General features: G+C 39.4%; 1 protein-coding gene across 1 annotated transcript; it reads left to right on the forward strand.

The window, feature by feature from the left end:
- Nucleotides 1-5109: 5109 nt before the first annotated feature.
- Nucleotides 5110-9119, forward strand: LOC132044941 (uncharacterized). The gene is made up of 8 exons (XM_059435477.1): nucleotides 5110-5575; nucleotides 5625-5811; nucleotides 6046-6304; nucleotides 6518-6811; nucleotides 7006-7302; nucleotides 7496-7639; nucleotides 7726-7929; nucleotides 8046-9119. Exons 1-8 carry the CDS (start codon nucleotides 5110-5112, stop codon nucleotides 9117-9119), a joined length of 2925 nt encoding a protein of 974 aa, XP_059291460.1.
- Nucleotides 9120-20142: the final 11023 nt, after the last annotated feature.

The raw sequence follows: 20142 nt of genomic DNA on the forward strand, positions 1-20142 counted from the left end.
GATTTTGGAGAGTTTTGAACTTGGATTTGGAGAAGCGTAAGAGACGGAAAAGGTATGGCTTAGCTTCACCTTTCCTTCTTTTGGCATGTCTTAGACCTAATAGGTTTGGATATAAGCCTCGGGGATAATTCTATGCTTAGAAATCTGAGTTTGGATTTGACCCTTTTTCATTCAATAGAATTGAATCAAATTTCTTGTGCTTCGATGAAATAAGTGCTTAAACATCTACGTCTTGCCCAACTAAGACCGAATTGCGCTAAAACTGTCATAATGACTCCGTAAAGCTCAATGTATGAAATTTACGTACGCCACCTTGACTTGACCCGAGGTGGGCCCACAATGCTCGAGATCTTGTGTATAGCTCCATTTGACTTATTTTGGTACAACAATTAAAGGAAACTTCTGGACTGTTGTCCCGACTACCAAAGGACAGTTGTTTAACTACCTCATTATGTTCTATAATATACTTTGTTGTGTAACAACGTTACTAATATAATTATTGCTTTGGTTTTCCAAAAATGGCTTCGGAAACGCGTTTGTGGTTCACTAATGATTTTTAAAGAACTAGTTTTGTACAAAGAAACATAAAATTGGTTTTTTTTTAAAAAAAAACCACTCCGTGAGGGTGTGAGATTTTAATACTTAGACTTTCTAAAACCACTCCGAAAGGGGTGCGATGGCCTCAGCTTATGCCTGAATGTGCTATGGCCTCGGTTTGTGTCTGAGCGAGCTATGGCCTCAGCTGATCACTGAGTGTGCTATGGCCTCGGCTACGTCTGGGCGCGCTATGGCCTCAGCTTAGGTCTGAGTGTGCTATTTTCAAAAACCACTCCGAAAGGGGTGCGAGATTTTACTATTTCATCTCATTTACTACTTATGTTTACATTACCATCATTATTATTATGCCGGAAGCGGCAATGCCCGAAGGGGCCATCATTATTATTATGCCGGAAGCGGCAATGCCCGAAGGGGCCATCATTATTATTATGCCGGAGCGGCAATGCCGAAGGGCCATCATTATTATTATGCCGGAAGAGCCAATGCCCGAAGGGGCCATCATTATTATGCCGGAAGCGGCAATGCCGAAGGGCCATCATTATTATTATGCCGGAAGCGGCAATGCCGGAAGGGGCCATCATTATTGTTATGCCGGAAGCGGCAATGCCCGAAGGGGCCATCATTATTATTATGCCGGAAGCGGCAATGCTCGAAGGGGCTACCATTATTACTACGCCGGAAGCGGCCGTCCGAAGGGACTATTTCATTTGTATGTCGGAAGCGACACACGGGTTAGATTGCATCCTTTACTTAAGGAGTGCGTGTTCACTTGCATTATTCACTTAAGGATTATATGAGACCCGTATATATATATATTTATGCTTCTTTCAGCAAAGGTTGCAGGTATTGAATATAATTGTGATTTCTTCTCTCCTAAATCAAGCTATAGTTATTATTGGTCACCGCCTTACATATTCGGTACATTCTCCGTACTGACCCCCTTTCCTCGGGGCTGCGTTTCATGCCACGCAGGTACACCCAGACGAACAGAAGGCTTTACTAGAAGTCGTTCCCGCGGGATGGGCGAGCTCCATTTCAGTTCGGAGTGTTGCCGAGTCAAGCACTTATGTCATGGTATTTGTACATCCTAGAGACTTTGCAGACAGTGTCCTGTGGATTGGGTGTCGAGGAACGCGAATCAGTCATAGATGTTAAAAGAGTGTGTATTTTCAGATGTTGTCAGTTGGTAAAAAAAATTATGTGATTGACTGAAGGTTTTCATAATCTGTATAAAGACAGTGATCTCTATTTTGAAAAGTTTCATATTTTTTTAAATTTTTTTTGAAATGACAGGTTTTAGTAACGCGAACGTTTAAGGGTTCGCTCGACTCTGAGGAGAGTCGGGTGCCCATCACACCCTAGTAAGGTCGGGGTGTGACAGATTATACTCATTCACGCATCAAATAAACTGGTTAAGTCATGCCACAAAATACTAAAACAAGGGCGGAAGTCTAACTATTACAAATTCCCCAAAATTTGAAAGTCATCGTATAGAACTCTAAGACAAAACACGTTTAAGAACTGAAATCTATCTAATGAATATCCATAATGTCCAGAAAAGAAAGGACATCATAAGTAGAAGATCCTCGGGCGGCCTGGCATAAGAAGAAGCTCACCCCAAAATCTGTCTGGAAATCTCCTCCACGGTAGATGTGAGGACGAGTGATACAAGAACGGATACGCAGAAACGAGAAAGTAAGAAGATAAACAAAAGGAAAAGAAAAGATAGATAATTTGACACAACTTAAGATTCAATTTGGCAACCAAAGTTATATAAAACTAAGACCTCTAAATTATCATCAAAAGAAACACCAAATTCTTAAGTTGACCTCAAGGGAATCGAATCCCAAGCAACCAACCTCTCAACAACACAAGAATCAACAAGAGCCTACCAAAGGCCTCTCACAAGTTTCTCTCTCTAGAGATAACCCTAAAACACTCAAAATATTCATAATTCATCAAAAGCTAAGTAATGAAATGAAAGACAAGCTATATATATACAAGCTAAGTAAAGAAGACTAATAGGCAATTACAATGCTACCCTTAATGAAGTAAGGGCCTTGTTGGGCTAGTCTTCTTAGTGTAGTCTTTAATTCAAGAATTGGCCTTCAATGGCCAAACACGCCCCTCCTTGCGTAGATGGCCCTCTAATCAACCTTGCATGCATGGCCTTCTTGCAAGTATAACCTTTCTTGCACAAATAGCCAACTCCCGATCTTGTCCAAGTTTGCAAGTGTAGTCAATTTACAGAAATGTCCCTATTTGCACGTTTGGTCACTTTTCGCATTTGGTCCCCTTTCTAGTAGCTTCTTCTTCAATCAACTCCCAAGCCACCTGATAGCATCCATGGTAGCTCAGAATTATTGAAGGACGTGGATGAAGATTTGGAAGTTCCAAGAAACCCATGACAAGATCTCAAACGAGGAAATTGCAAGACAAGCTTAATGGCCGCAATCAACAATTCAAAAGTGTCTTGTGATGGAAGAAGGGCTCCAGCCCAATTCAGATTTTTTCCTCAAGTCTTACACTTATTTGGAGGCCCAAATTAAAGTCCAAAGTGAGATGGAATGAGGCCCAAATCAGCCCCAAAAGAAGAAGTTTCAGCAGCCCATAATTAGCCCAAATATTAGTTTCTAGAATAAATATTTAATTGTTGTTTTAATCTATGTTGACTTGCATTGGTCCAAGTGTGGGTAGTCTTCTAGGTTGTTTTAATCTATGTTGATTTGTCTTGGTCCAAGTGTGGGAAGTCTTCTATGCTTCTAGGGAAGATAATTCCCATTTATTTCTATTTTGACTAGCTCCTTCTTTACAACCATATAAAGGGGTGATTGTCATTCATTGTAAATCAGATTTTGAAGAATATATTATATTGAGAGTTCTTTTGAACCTTTGTGGCATTACTTTGAGATTTATCGTTCAACCTAACTAGTTCATAGTTCAAGGTAGTAAGATAATTTCTTCTTGATATCTTTGATTTCTTTTTGGTATTCTTTTGAAGGCGATTAGTTCTAAATACTAATTGTTGTCTTAAGCTACTCACAAAGCGGTCAAGATCCGAATCTATTATTTTTGAGTTGTTATCTCAAGTAAAGGCGTTAGATTTCTTCCTATAAATCTATACGTTGTTACTTGGATCTTGTCAAGACTTTAGAACTTACGTTCTTGGAAATTCGTGGATTGTTCCTTCGAATTTCTCATATCTTTTATTTTCTAGTTTTTAGATTCTTTTCTATATTTGCTTCCGCACTTCTTATATTTTAATTATAAATTTGGGATTTCCCTAACCTCGTTGTTATCAAGTGGTATCAGAGCGGTTTTATCAAGATTCCATTCTTGATAATCTTGGGGATTTCTTGAAGAAAAAAAAAAAGAAAAAAAAAGAGCAAAAAAAAAAAACAATTTAAAAAAAGTAATGTAGCAGTGAACAGTGACGAAAAAAAAAAGAGAAAAAAGGTTTAGTGTTTGCTCTTGAAGAAATTTCTTCCATTTATTTGTTTTCTAAAGATTAAGATAGAAAACAAGAAGAGGGGATCCTAGATCTTTAAAGTTAAGAAGCAATCAAATTTTTTTTCTTACTCCTTTTATCTTGTTAAAAAAAAATAGTCCTTTTTGTTCGAGTCTTGTTTCAACTAAATTCTAATTCTTCCTAGGATTGGTTCTTCATTTTCTTTAGTGCCCCAAAATTCTTTATTTTACTACTAAGGGCTTGATTCTAGTGGGGTTTAATTATAAATCCATAAAGTGTTTTTCCAAAGGTTATTTGAGTGGAAAAAGGCAAGAGTGAGTGAGAACAACTGAGGAAAAAAAAAAAGCCAAAGTTTGAGTGATAAATAGTTTTTGAGATGACCAATACAGGTGGTAGTGATGATGAAAGGAGGGCTCGTCAAGAAGCTGAGATCCGAGGAAGAAATGACTTCACTCTACAAGCTATGCACCAACAATTTGAAAGATGGACCTTGCAATTTCAAGAGATCAAAGATGCCATTGCTGAACAAAATGAGACAATAGCTGAACTTAGAAGAGGAGATCAACATGTTGTACAACCACAAAATAATCCTAGGCCTCAAAATAGAAGAAATATGCCCCATGCCCCCATTGTAAATCAAGAAAACCCTATAGATGATTTTGTTGGTGATCTTGATGTAAATCTAGATAGGGTAGGGAGAGATAGGAGGGACAACGAGGAAGAGTGGAAGATGATAACATTAATAGCATAAAGATGAAGATGCCAACTTTCAAAGGCACAAGAGATCCGACTTGTACCTTGATTAGGAGCGGAAAGTTGAAGCCATTTTTTATTGTCACAACTATTCAAGCTAAGAAGGTAAAGCTTGCCGTTGTTGAATTTTCGACTATGCTTCTATTTGGTGGAAAAAGCTTACAAGGGATAGACAATAAGATGGAGAACCACCCATTGCTACTTGGGCTGAGATGAAGAGAGTCATGAAGAAGAGGTTCGTGCCTTCCCATTTTCAAAGAGACTTACAAATGCGTCTTCGAAGATTGGAGCGAGGGAACCATTGAAACGTTGATGAATACTTCAAAGCTATGGATATGGCTATGATCCAAGCTAATTGTATGGAAGATGAAGAGGCCACTATGGCTAGATTTCTTAATGGTTTAAATAAAGAAATAGCTGATGTAGTAGAGATACAACAATATGTAACTTTAGATGAGTTAGTGGATATGGCTGTAAAAGTAGAAAAGCAAATTAAAAGAAAGCAGCAAGCTAGCTCGTGGAGGAGTCGGCCAAACACCAATTCAAAGAAGCCATGGCTGAAACAAGATGTGACTTCTAGGCCTCAAGAAGGCAAGGGGAAGGCCAAAGTAGATGACAAGGAGGGAGGTAAAACTTTTAATCCTAAATCACCAAAACCTTCTAGTTTTATTCAATGTTACAAATGTCATGGAAGAGGGCATATGATGCATGAATGTCCAAATAGAAGAAATATTCTCATGAAAGAAGATGGAGAGTATGAGAGTGAAAAAAGTGAGGTAGAGGAAGAAGAGGGAGGTGTGAGTGAAGATGACGTAGAGTTGCCTAATTGGTTTTGTTGGGGTAGCTAGGAAGATTCTTGACGGAGAAAATGAGAGTAAAAAAAGTGAGAAAGAGGAAGAAGAGGGAGGTGTAAGTGAAGATGATGTAGAACTTCCTTTTAATGATGGTTTGGTTACAGTAGTTAGGAGGATTATGGCTATCAATTTGGGAGTCAATAGTGAAGAACAAAGGGAAAATATATTCCATACTAGGTGTGGGATAAGGGGGAGAACTTGTTCTATGATTATCGACAGTGGTAGTTGTGCTAATGTAGTAAGTTCACACTTGGTAGATACGTTAGGGCTTGCATGCATGAAACACCCTAAGCCCTATAGACTCCAATGGTTGAATGATAGTGGTGAACTGAAAGTCAAAAAACAATGCATGATTTCATTCAATGTTAGGGTATGAGGATGATACTCTTTGTGATGTCATTCCTATGCAAGCTTGTCATATCTTGCTTGGTCGTCCATGGAGTTCGATAGAAATACTTTTCATGATGGAAGGAAGAATAGATATTCACTTGAGCTTAATGGCAAGAAGTATACTCTTGCACCTTTAACACCTTCTCAGGTGTTTGAAGATCAAAAGAGATTGAGGGAATCAATGGGAAAACAAAGGGGACAGAAAAAAGGTGAGCTTGAGGGAAAAGAAATGAAAGATGGCCAAGAGAGAGAGAAAGAGGGCAGCAACTTAAGCAAAGAGGTAAAAGAGGGTTTGAGTGGAAAAAAAGAAAGTTTTGGTGAGAGGAAAGAGGCTAAGGAAAAGAAAAAAAAGAGTCTCTATATAAAAGCCAAAGAGTGTTTGAATGCAAGAAAAGAGGGACTGCCCATAATACTACTTACTTACAAAGAAGTCTTGATTAATTCTGAGCTACTAACTTCTTCTTTGCCAAGTAGTGTTTTTTCTCTTTTGCAGGATTTTGATGATATCTTTCCTGAAGATATTCCTAAAGGTCTTCCACCTTTGCGTGGAATTGAACACCAAATTGACTTTGTGCCTGGTGCACAGATTCCAAATAGGCCTGCTTATAGGAGTAATCCTGAAGAGACAAAGGAGTTGCAAAGGCAGGTTGAGGAGTTGCTTAAAAAGGGGTTTGTGCGAGAGAGCCTGAGTCCTTGCTCAGTTCCTGCACGTTCTATTAGTGCCCAAAAAAGATGGATCCTGGAGGATGTGCGTGGATTGTCGAGCTATCAACAAGATTACGGTAAAGTATCGTCATCCTATTCCTCGTCTTGATGATATGTTGGATCAATTGCATGGGTCCAAAATCTTTTCTAAAATTGATCTAAAAAGTGGTTACCATCAGATTCGAATGAATCCGGAGATGAATGGAAAACTCGCTTTTAAGACCAAATATGGGCTTTATGAGTGGTTAGTTATGCCTTTTGGCTTGACTAATGCAGAAAGACGTTCATGAGACGATGAATCATGTTTTTAAGGATTTTAATGGAAAGTTTGTGGTGGTTTATTTTGATGATATCTTGATCTTTTCCAAAACTCTGGATGAGCATGTAGAACACCTAAAACAAGTTTTTGAAGTTCTTAGAAAACAACAATTGTTTGCTAATCTCAAAAAGTGTGCCTTTTGTGTGGATCGTGTGGTATTCTTGGGTTTTGTGGTCAGTTCTAAGGGAGTTGAGGTTGATGAAGATAAAATCAAGGCAATCAAAGAGTGTCCTAAACCCAAGAGTGTAACTGAGGTTAGAAGTTTTCATGGGCTTGCTAGTTTCTATAGAAGATTTGTTAGAGATTTTAGCACCATTTGATATATATATATAAGTTATCAAGAAAGATAAGGTTTTTACATGGGGGAAAGACCAAGATGATGCTTTAAACTTGTTGAAAGAAAAATTATGTTCTGCTCCTCTTTTGCAATTACCTAATTTTTCTAAGTCTTTTGAGGTTGAATGTGATGCTTCTAGAAAAGGAATAGGTGCTGTTTTGATGCAGGAGTCCAAGCCTATTGCATACTTTAGTGAAAAGTTGAGTGGAGCTACATTGAACTACTCAACTTATGACAAAGAGCTATATGCTTTGGTAAAGGCTTTAGCTACATGGCAACATTATTTGTGGCCTAGAGAGTTTGTGGTTAAGTTCGATATGAATCCTTAAGATATTTGAAGAGTCAAGGTAAGCTTAATCGTAGGCATGCAAAATGGGTTGAATTTATTGAAATTTTCCCATATGTCGCTTACAAGCAAGGAAAGGAGAGTGTAGTTGCTGATGCACTGTTAAGAAGGTATGTCTTGGTCTCTACTCTTACTTCTAAGCTGATGGGTTTTGATCAAATCAAGGGCCTTTATGCTAATGATTCTGATTTTGGCAAGGTTTTTGCAGAATGTAAGTTGGGTCCTTATGACAGGTTTAATCTTCAAGATGGATTTCTTTTTAAGGAGAATAAATTGTGTATCCCTAATTGCTCTTTACGTGAATTGTTTGTTAGGGAAGCACATTGTTATGGACTTGGACACGTAGAGTGCCCAAAACTTTGGATATACTTGCTGAACATTTCTTTTGGCCAGGCATGCGAAAGGATGATGAGAAAGTGTGCTCTCAATGCCAATGTAAACAAGCCAAATCGAAAGTGTTACCACATGGTCTTTATACTCCTTTACCTGTTCCTACTTCCCCTTGGCTTGATATTTCCATGGATTTTGTGTTAGGTTTTCCTAGAACTAAGCATGGTAAGGACAGTATATTTGTGGTGGTAGATAGATTTTCAAAAATGGCTCGCTTTATTCCACGTTTGAAGACTAATGATGCATCACATGTGGCTGATTTGTTTGTAAAAGAAGTGGTTAAATTACATGGTATACCTAAAACTATTATTAGTGATAGGGATGCTAAGTTTTTAAGTCACTTTTGGAGAGTTCTTTGGGGAAAGTTGGGAACTAAACTACTATTTTCTACGTCTTGTCACCCGCAAACTGATGGGCAAACAGAAGTAGTTAATAGGACTTTAGGGAATATGTTGAGGGCTGTTCTAAAAGGAAAATTAACATTTTGGGAAGAACATTTGGCCATGGTAGAGTTTGCCTATAATAGAACTGTCCATTCTTCTACAGGTAAGTCTCCTTTTGAAGTTGTTTATGGCTTTAATCCCCTCACCCCCCTTGATTTGCTGCCTTTGCCTACTGATAATATTGTTAATCTTGCTGGTAGGAAGAAGGTTGAAATGATGAAGAAGATTCATGAACAAACAAAGCTTGCAATTGAGCGGAACAATGAGCAGACTGCCTTAAGGAGAAATAAGGGGCGAAAATCTGTTAATTTTAAGCCCGAGGATCAAGTATGGGTGCATTTCAGAAAGGAAAGGTTTCCTGCCAAAAGAAGATCCAAACTAGACCCAAGAGGAGATGGTCCATTTGAAGTCCTTGAAAGGATTGGAGACAATGCTTACAAACTTGATCTTCCTAGTGAGTATCAAGTTAGTGCTACTTTCAATGTTTCTGATCTTTCCTTATTTGATGCGAGGTTTAAATTCGAGGACGAATTCATCTCAAGAAGAGGGGAATGATAGCATCCATGGTAGCTAGAATTATTGAAGGACGTGGATGAAGATTTGGAAGTTCCAAGAAGACCCATGACAAGATCTCAAACGAGGAAATTGCAAGACAAGCTTAATGGGCAGCAATCAACAATTCAAAAGTGTCTTGTGATGGAAGAAGGGCTCCAGCCCAATTCAGATTTTTTCCTCAAGTCTTACACTTATTTGGGGGCCCAACTTATAGTCCAAAGTGAGATGGAATGAGGCCCAAATCAGCCCCAAAAGAAGAAGTTTCCAGCAGCCCATAATTAGCCCAAATATTAGTTTCTAGAATAAATATTTAATTGTTGTTTTAATCTATGTTGACTTGCATTGGCCCAAGTGTGGGTAGTCTTCTAAGTTGTTTTAATCTAAGTTATCTGCATTGGTCCAAGTGTGGGAAGTCTTCTATGCTTCTAGGGAAGATAATTCCCATTTATTTCTATTTTGACTAGCTCCTTCTTTACAACTATATAAAGGGGTGATTGTCATTCATTGTAAATCAGATTTTGAAGAATATATTATATTGAGAGTTCTTTTGAACCTTTGTGGCATTACTTTGAGATTTATCGTTCAACCTAACTAGTTCATAGTTCAAGGTAGTAAGATAATTTCTTCTTGATATCTTTGATTTCTTTTTGGTATTCTTTTGAAGGCGATTAGTTCTAAATACTAATTGTTGTCTCAAGCTACTCACAAAGCGGTCAAGATCCGAATCTATTGTTTTTGATTTGTTATCTCAAGTAAAGGCGTTAGATTTCTTCCTATAAATCTATACGTTGTTACTTGGATCTTGTCAAGACTTTAGAACTTACGTTCTTGGAAATTCGTGGATTGTTCCTTCGAATTTCTCATATCTTTTATTTTCTAGTTTTTAGATTCTTTTCTATATTTGCTTCCGCACTTCTTATATTTTAATTATAAATTTGGGATTTCCCTAACCTCGTTGTTATCACCACCTTCCACACATCATAAGCCATCTTGTGTGGCTTGTAGGAGCCTCCAAAGGCCTTCCATGTCATCCTTGTCATCCACGCCGCTTGTAGAGTTTGAAGTTTCATGACTTGGCCTTGGGTAGATGTCTTGAAGTGAAGTGTGCCAAGTAGGATTGTATCATCCTTCCCTTCTTCAAAAGGATTCGTCCTCGAATCCGAACCTAGTAAAACCCAAGGGAAGACATACGAAAACATACTTCTCAAGGATTGAGGGTTAGCACACAACGCAATAATCACATATTCATGCCAAGGATGAACAAACTTGTGGTACAAGCACACATCTATGACAATCATGACTAACATTTGCGCACATGAGGTATCAAGAAGTTGATTCCTCTAAGGTTCATGACATAAGGATAGAGTAATAAAACCAATGGATTCAAAATACGAAGTATGCAAATCGACATTGGTTCTATTTGACATGTAGCATAATGTCCAAACAAGAACACTCTCATTTTTCAAACAAGGACTCCCCCAAGATAGTGCTCTCAAATCACACAAGGTGTCACCCGTATCAAAGGGGACGAACATCCATCTAGTATGGTCAAGAACACAATTGGTTAGATCATAAGAGCCTTCTCCCACATAAGATGCACTCCCTATATGCTCAAGGACAAGATTATCCAAAGGGCTACTATGAAGTTGAACATGAAAGGAAGAATTTGCAATTTCTAGACAAGAATTACCTTCCTTTGTAATACTTTCCTTCCCCACAAATGGATCACAATTCCTCAAAGGAAGATCTCCATCATGGGAAAGAGTGTTTTCATCCCATAGTGGGGTTACATATCACATTATAGTCTCCAAAGGAAACTAAACGTTCAACATTACCAAACACCCCACTGGGTTCATCATTCTCAATCGTCATGTCATCCTCAAATAAAACATTATCCTTTACAAGAGAGTAATCCATGAACAATGAGGAGTCAAAGCATGACATTTCATTCTCAAAAGAACCAATGTCATCTTTCAATGCATTTTCGCTCACGTGACTATCTACATGACACCCATCACCAATACAAATTGGAGTCTTATCACATGACACTAAAGTACGATCAAGAGACCCATTTTGACATGAAACAAACAAGGGTGAGATGTCACATTCTTTCAATTGACCAACTATATCAACATTATCACTAACTAGAGGTACATTAAACACATCACCAAGGATCCTCAAGTAGTGAATTATCATTACAAGCAAGTTGATCAACACTAGTTGGTAGTATGTCAAACTCGCAAGAATTACTAACATGATGACCACATGACATTGTACTACCAATCAATTCACAAGTGTTAACACTAGGTGGACACAAATCGATCTTGCAAGAAGAATCAATTTTGTCATCTAAAGGATCAACTAGTGTTGCAGCACCTTCATTCGATAATGCAATATCATTCAAAGCACAAGTGTCAACACTAGGTGGACACAAATCGATCTTAGAGTTTGCGATTTACAAAACGGATGGTTTGATGACCCAAACAACACTTCCACGCTACTTAGGGACCTCCAATTAGTGGATTTGCATCAAAGAAATATTTTTGTGATGGCTCAATTTGGACTTGGTTTTTCTTGGGTTTGGCCGAATGGTTGAAGCTATTGTTCATCCAAGGCTCCTTTTTTTTCTAAGTGTTGAATGAAGATGAATGACTTAGAAGTCATCTTTTATGCACCCATATAAACTATACATGTGTCCATGGCCCACACATGTGTTGGACCAATTAAAATTGGCCACAACATGTGGGGGGACCATCGAGCCACACGGCCAAATGGCCACAAAGTGCATGATTTGCAACTTTCAATTATACCACTTTTGGTCCCAAATTTTCCTAAATGTTCCATGCCAACAAATTCATGAACAACTTATGTCTCAAAATGTCACACCCCGACCTTACTAGGGTGTGATGGGCACCCGACTCTCCTCAGAGTCGAGCGAACCCTCAGACTCTACTTACGCACAATTTTTTTTTTCAAGTCTCTAAAATGAATAATCATAAAATACATAATAAAGCTTATGAATCTGACAAAATCTGTAATTATACAAGATTTACTACATAACACAAATCGACATATCGGCTGATGGAGCCGCTGACAGACTGACATATCATACTCACGACGCTGTCTGCAAAGTCTCTAACACAGATCCAGAAATCACAACAGACAAACTCTGACTCGGCAGCACTCCGGGAAAATGGAGCTTACCATCTCCGCTGGAACATCTTCTATCATAACTTCAGCTCAATGCGGGAGTACACGCGCGGCATGAAACGCACCCCGAAGAAAGCGGGGTCGATACGGAATATGTACTGAGTATGTAAAGCATGCAATATAGAGAGACAGAACCCTAACTGAAACAGACAGAGATAACAGGTGAATACACTACTCAGTATACCAGGCGCTGACCTTTCAGACACAATCCACACATATCTGTCTCGTACGCCAGAAGAGGTACAAAAGTAAGTGGGTCATCCAGAGTACCAATATACTTAGTTTGCAATCACAGACCGCATGTCCGAAGAGGTGCAGAAAATACAGAGTGCACCGATAATATCGCACGTCGGACGGAGTGCAGAACGTACAGAATGTTCAGACGAAGTCATATATCGGACGGAATTCCGGACGTACAGAGTACTCAGATGATGTTATATATATATATCAGACAGATTCAGAACGTACGGAATATTCAGATGCTTATTTTTCGGACACAGATTATACATATCAGAATCATGTGATGTTCACACAGATACCAGATCCCGGCCCTTTGCGAAGGGACGCGGTAAACAGAACTATCATATGCCAGAGTCATATATCGTGCATGTATGTGACGTGTCCCGGCCCTCCTGTGAGGGACTCGGTGGATAGGATCATAAATAGCAAAATCATATGTCATATATGCAAATAACGTGTCCCGGCCCTTTTGTTAAGGGACTCGGTAATGTAGAATCATGCAGATAAGAATCCTGTACCAATTATACATAACATGTCCCGGCCCTCTACTGCGGGTCTCGGTGGATAATATCAAATGCCATCCTGGCCGCCATCCCCGTATCATCATAAACATACAGATAACGTGTCCCGGCCCGCAAGTATGAGGGACTCGGTGAATAATGCGTAGAAGTGCGCACGAGATCATATCCGGCCGGGACTCAGTGAATCAGAATCATACCGTGTAGTACGCACGAGAACATAACATGCCCTGGCCCGGGACTCAGTGAAAGATACATTGAGCCATGCACGAGCAGAGTCGTGAGAAACTATATGCACACAAATCCAAACTCGATGAATACAAATACTTACCGACATATGAAGATCCAGAAGCAAGTTTCGGGTCCTTCCGAATTAGTATCAGGAAGTTATGGACATTTAAAGCGCAGAGACCTCTTCGGACTTTTCAAGCGATCCAGGATCGTGTATGAAAAACATTAAAGCTTGCAGAGAATGTTCATATCAACATACTCGTATCAAATACTTATGTCACAACACTTATGTCCGAACACTTATATCAGAATTTCTAGTTCAGAATATTTACATCAGAGAGCTTATATCAGAATATTCATAGCAGATCATTCGTGTCGGAGTATTTACATCCGGATAGTCAAACCAAAATGCTCATAGCTGAGTTACCAGATACTTATATTAAATTCAGAACGAAAGTCAAAGGTTCCCTTAGTTATCTTACGGACATAAGACAAATAGAACAGGACACTTAGGTCTCGGGGAATGTGGGCCCACCTCAGGTCAAGTCGGGTAACGAACATAAAAACATGGTCATTATATCTCATTAGCTTATCCTCGAAGATTTCAAAGCGTTCCACTTTCGTTTTCAAAAGTTACGGACGTTTGGACATTTCTTTACAATAAAGCGTAACTTAGTAAGTTCAATTCTATTGAATGAATAGTAACTAAATTCAATCTCGGACTTCTAGAATTGGAGTGGCCCCCGAAGCACGTATTCAAGCTTATTACATCTAGGACATGCCAAAGAAAGAAAGGGTAAGCCTTACATACCTTTTCCGCTCCTTAAGCTTCTCCAAATCCCAGCTCCAAGTTTGCCAAAAGCTGCAATTTGGTCACATTTACCCAATATCAACCATAAAGCTATAAGAATTCACTCTTAGTCAACACTTGTCTTAATCTTCCAAATAAGTTCACTTATTTTCTGCCGAGATTTCGGCAAAGACCTCCCCTGTAAGTACACCGTCCCGAGAATTATGGCTCGGCCCAAATCATCATCAACAATACCAACAAACATAATAACGGCATCAACGACCAATTCAAAATGCATTATAACATTAGTAACTCGCCTCCCGCATAATTCGACGACATTCCAATCATATTCAATCCAATACTAATAAGCTCTCATTCAAGTACTAATCCAATATCATTTAAACAAGATTTCAAGAACGCTTCGGACAATCTACAAGTTACCCAAATCAGCCCACTAACAAACAACATGCCACCCGAAACTCACCATATTCCATAAGAGCAATGGCAACATATTTCATTCTTCCGAATTCATGAACTACGCCAACAATCCGCATGCTAACAACCATTATTTCCATAAACACAAGAATTTACATTAAAATCATATTAATCTCCAAAACAGCCCAACGATCATTCCAACTTCAACATGAGTTATTAAACTCTCATTTTCATCACATAACCCATAACAACAACAACTAAAACACTAATTAGAATTAGCTTGGCATGCCTACACCAAATCAGCCCCTACATGGCCATTCCTCCACATACATAATCTCATGAGTTACATTCATTTTCTACACTCTACAACAACCCACAAACATGCACAACAATCAAATTACACTAAATAAAATTTGTTCTTCATGTTTACTCCAACACCTCACTCACGGCCACAACAACTACACCATATTCTTATGAACTTATTTCATTTCTACATTCCACAACATGTACAAATCATTCACAACACATGAAAAATAAGACTAAATCTCACCTTTTCTTTCACTTTCTCCCACGGCCAACTTGTGTTTTTTTGCATGAAAGAGTGCTTCTCTTGATTCAACAATTACTCCACGGTGTAGAGGACCTCTTAATTAGTAGGAAAGCTAGAAGAAAAGGATTTTTCATGATCAATATCCCTTGGTTCTCTCTCTCTCTCTCTCTCGGTTTTTTGCATATGGCCGAATGGCCATACTTGAGTTTTCTCAAGTTTTCTTGAAATTTCTAAGGCATCAATGATGAATTGTCTTCTAATTCCTTCACACACACATATATATATATATTAAGGGGGCACATGGCCGGTCATGTGCCCCTATTTTCCTCCAAATTATTTTCCAAATTCTCTCTAACTCTCTAGAGTTTTCTTGAATAATAATAATAAGGATGATTCAATTAATCATCTTTCATAAGCTTGTCCTATATATCCATGTGGCCCATGGCCCACCTACATAATATGACCACACATAGTCATTAATTTCATAGAATGACCAACTTTCAATAATTAACCTTTGGCCCCAAATTTTCCTTAACGCTTCCCTCCAACGAAATTCATAAGCCATTTGTCGTAAAACAAAGTCGGGAAATAACCTTGTCTATAGCTCTTCGCAACCAATCTTAAAAATATTCCGACGTGCGAAATGCGAGATATAACACAAAATAAAATCGAAGGTCAAAAGTCCCGACTTTATGTCCTGGAATGGTTTGGACCCTAACTTATCATAGTTAATCCGGATTGTCCCAATGCACAAAATACGGGATATAACATCCTCCCCCCCTTTAGAACATTCGTCCTCGAATGTTAGACTAATCTTACAGGCTTTACAAACAGTTCGGGGGAGTTTCTTTTATAGCTATCACACACACTTCATTTATTGATCAACATAGTCAAATAAGGAATTTAGATTACCTGTATGTACCGGAAATAAATGAGGATACTTCTTCTTCCTCTCCTCCTCAGCCTCCCAGGTCATTTCTTCCCGGTTATTGCTCCGCCACAACACTTTAACAGAAGCCACATCTTTATTCCGCAACCTTCTTACCTGACGGTCCAATATGGCCATAGGCTGCTCTTCATAGGATAGCTCCTCTGTGACCTGGATATCATCTACAGGAAATACTCTGGAGGGGTCACCAATACATTTACGAAGCATAGAAACATGGAATACCGGATGTACTGCTCTCAAATCAGCTGGCAGATCTAATTCATAGGCAACCTTGCCTATTTTACGAATAATCTGATAAGGCCCAATATATCTCGGATTAAGCTTTCCTTTCTTGCCAAATCTCATAACACCTTTCACAGGTGACACTTTAAGGAATACCCAATCACCAATCTGAAACTCTAAATGTCGACGACGATTATCTACATATGGTTTCTGTCGACTCTGGGCTACTAATAACCGCTCCCGAATAAGCTTTACCTTATCGACTGCCTGCTGGGTCATATCTGGGCCAATCAACTTAGGCTCACCAACATCGAACCAACCAATCGGTGACCTGCATTTCCTGCCATAAAGTGCCTCGTATGGTGCCATCGAATCTTTGGAGTGGTGGTGTTATTATAAGCAAATTCAACAAGCGGCAAATGACCATCCCAGCTACCCCTGAAATCAATAACACAGGCCCGCAACATATCTTTCAGCGTCTGAATAGTGCGCTCGGCCTGTTCGTCTGACTGAGGATGGAATACTGTACTGAGACTCTCCTGTGTCCCCAATCCTTCCTGAAATGATCTCTCGTAAAATTAGGCGCGCACCTCTGTCGGAGATAATAGATACGGGAACTACGTGAAGCCTCACAATCTCCCCAATATATAACCCGGCATAATCCTCGATTCTAACCGAATACGTAGTCCGGACTGGGAGGAAATGGGCTGATTTTGTCAGCCTATCAACAATAACCCATATGGAATCATACCTCCGTGGAGTGCGAGGTAAGCCTGTAATAAAGTCCATATTAATTATCTCCCACTTCCAAGTCGGAATTTCCATCTCCTGTAATAATCCAGCCGATTTCTGATGCTCGATCTTCACCTGCTGACAATTTGGGCACTGAGCAACGAACTCTGCTATATCCTTTTTCATACCATCCCACCAGTATAAACATCTGAGATCATGATACATTTTTGTGGCCCCTGGATGAACAGATTAACGGGCATAATGTGCCTCGCCCATAACCGGTCGCCATAACCCTGCAACATCAGGTACACATATTCTGCTCCCGTATAATAATACTCCATCGGATGTAATTTTGAACGGGGATTTCTCCTTTTCAAGGGATGTGTCTCTGTACTGTGCCGGATGTTAAGGATCTCATACTGACGCCGCTTTATCTCCTCCGTAATAGAGGATTCAGCAATTTCTCGAACAGAAACCCCAACATCTCCAGAGTCAGCCAAGCGGACTCCAAGACTAGCCAACTGATGGATCTCGCGAACCATTTCCTTCTTCTCTGACGGCACGTCTGTCAAACTACCCATAGACTTACGGCTAAGTGCATCTGCTACGACATTGGCCTTCCCAGGATGATATAAAATACCGATGTCATAATCTTTCAGCAATTCTAGTCATCTCCTCGGTCGCAATTTCAATTCCTTCTGCTTAAAGATATATCGGAGGCTCTTATGATCGTATAAATATCATCGTAAACACTATATAGATAATGTCTCCACATTTTCAAAGCATGAATTACCGCGGCTAGCTCCAGATCGTGGGTAGGATAATTCCTATCGTGCTTTCTGAGCTGCCGGGAAGCATAAGCTATAACTACGCCGTATATTGCATCAATACACATCCCAATCCAACACCAAAAGTATCACAATAAATAACATACCCATCTGGACCTTCGGGAAGAGTCGGAAGCTGAGTGTAGTCGGTTTCTTTTCGACCTTCGGAAGCTCCGCTCGCAAGCATCGGTCCACTGGAACTTAGTTCCCGCAGTCAGCCTTGTTAAAGGCGTTGATTTCATTGCTTGCCATAAGGTTGATGATGCTCCCCATATTGCTTCCTTGTTTGTTGAAAATGTGGTTAAATTGCATGGCATTCCCAAGACAATTGTGAGCGATAGGGACCCTAAGTTCCTTAGCCACTTTTGGAAAGAATTGTGGGGTAGGCTTGGAACGAAGTTGTTGTTTTCCACCTCTTGCCACCCACAAACCGATGGCCAAACCGAAGTTGTCAATAGGACTTTAGGTTCTATGCTTCGAGCCATGGTAAAAGGAAGCTAGCCTCTTGGGAAGACCAATTGCCTTTAGTAGAATTTGCATATAATAGAGTTATTCATAGCACTATTGGCATGTCACCCTTTGAGGTGTTGTATGGTTTTAACCCTAACCCCCTTGGATCTAACGCCTTTGTCTCAAGATGTGGTATTGAGTTTAGATGGTAACAAGAGAGCCGAAGCTATGAATAAGATCCATGAAAAGGCAAGGCTCCAACTTGAAAAGAAGAATCAAAAGGTGGCGAAAAGGGCAAACCAAGGGAGAAAAAGGGTGGTCCTTGAACCGGGAGATTGGGTGTGGGTGCACTTTCGAAAAGAAAGATTTCCAAACAAGAGGAAGACAAAGTTGATGCCGCGTGGGGATGGTCCCTTTGAAGTCCTTGAGAGGCTTAATGATAATGCCTACAAAATTGATCTCCTCCGGAATATCAAGTTCACAACACCTTCAACATTTGTGACCTATCTCCCATGGAAATGGAAAGTGATGAGCCATCAAATTTGAGGACAAATTCTCTTCAAGATGGGGAGAATGATGCAAGCCCACTTGCCTCAAGGCCATTTACAAGGAGCCAAGCCCGGAACTACAACACTTGCAAAGCCTATTCATGAAGTTGGGAGGCTCTTGAGTATACTTTTGATGAGCACCTTGGATCCCAAGTCCATTTGTTGATGAAGATTGCTTGGGGAGAAGAAGAGGAAATGGGAAGTTACCACAATGGCTAAAAGATGAAGAGTTGGCTATTCTTGCAAAGGAGATTTCAAGATTTTGAAGAAAGAAGAATAGCCAAACAAGGCCCTTGTTTCATTAAGGGTGTTTATGTCATTTTGCTTTCTTTTATTTCTAGCATAGTATAAATAGTTCTCTTCTTCTTCATGGAAGACTTAGACTATTTTGAATATTGATATTGTAAAACTCTTGAGAGTTGAGAGATTGTGAAAACCTTTGATTGAGTAATTGTTGAGAGGATTGGTTATTTGGGATTACAAATCCCTCTTGGTCATCCTAAGAATTTGGTGTCTCTTTTGTTCTTAATTTAGAGGTCTTAGTTTTCTATAACTTTGGTTGCTAAATTAGGTCTTAAGTTGTGTCAAATTATCTATCCTTTTCTTTTCTTGCATTTTAATTCTATTTTCATTTTTAGTATTGCATCAACGGACGAGTATCGAACCAATCCGGGTCCATTTATGAAAGTTGGAGACCTTATCCATTATAGAATCTCCCGCGAACGTTTCGAAGCGATCCGAGCTCGTTTATGAAAGTTACGATTGTTCGTAGTTGCGAAACCTTTTTGGAATAAAAATCTTTATAAAATCTTTGAAACCAAATCATGTAAAAACATAAGGATCATGGTTCGACTGCATTAGGAGAGCCAACATTAAGAAATGAATAGAAATCACACACAAGCTCGGACCTTAAGAATGGAGTTACCCCGAGACTCGTATCACAATCTACTTACGACTAAGACATGCCTCAAGAAAGAAAGGGTAAGCTTCACATACCTCGTCTGCTTCCTACGTAAATGTGAACTTAGGCCTCGGCTTCTCAAAATCTACAACAACATCATTTGGTATCAAACATTAGCCATAGATTCTTAAAACTCCAATTTCGACTAGCACTTAATTTTACAGAAATTTGGGCAGCATTTTCCCTGTAAATTCAACATCCCCGAGATTTCAACTCGGCTAAATCCTCAACAACAATACCAACAACCATTCTAGCAACATCAACAATTAATTTAAAAGGCATTCTAACGTCAATAACTCTTTTCTACATATTTCGACAACATTCCATTTACGTTCAAATTAACCACATATGATCGAGCCA

Source organism: Lycium ferocissimum, unplaced genomic scaffold (assembly GCF_029784015.1).
Source record: "Lycium ferocissimum isolate CSIRO_LF1 unplaced genomic scaffold, AGI_CSIRO_Lferr_CH_V1 ctg5565, whole genome shotgun sequence".
In the NCBI taxonomy this organism is placed as follows: Eukaryota; Viridiplantae; Streptophyta; class Magnoliopsida; order Solanales; family Solanaceae; genus Lycium; species Lycium ferocissimum.

Excerpts from the sequence above, each read along its gene's own strand:
- LOC132044941 (XM_059435477.1), top strand. The coding sequence starts at position 5,110 with ATGGATATGGCTATGATCCAAGCTAATTGTATGGAAGATGAAGAGGCC. Across the intron at positions 6,812-7,005 it reads ATCAACAAGATTACGGTAAA|AAAGACGTTCATGAGACGAT; the intron begins GTATCGTCATCC and ends TGACTAATGCAG. Across the intron at positions 7,640-7,725 it reads ACAAAGAGCTATATGCTTTG|AGTCAAGGTAAGCTTAATCG; the intron begins GTAAAGGCTTTA and ends AGATATTTGAAG.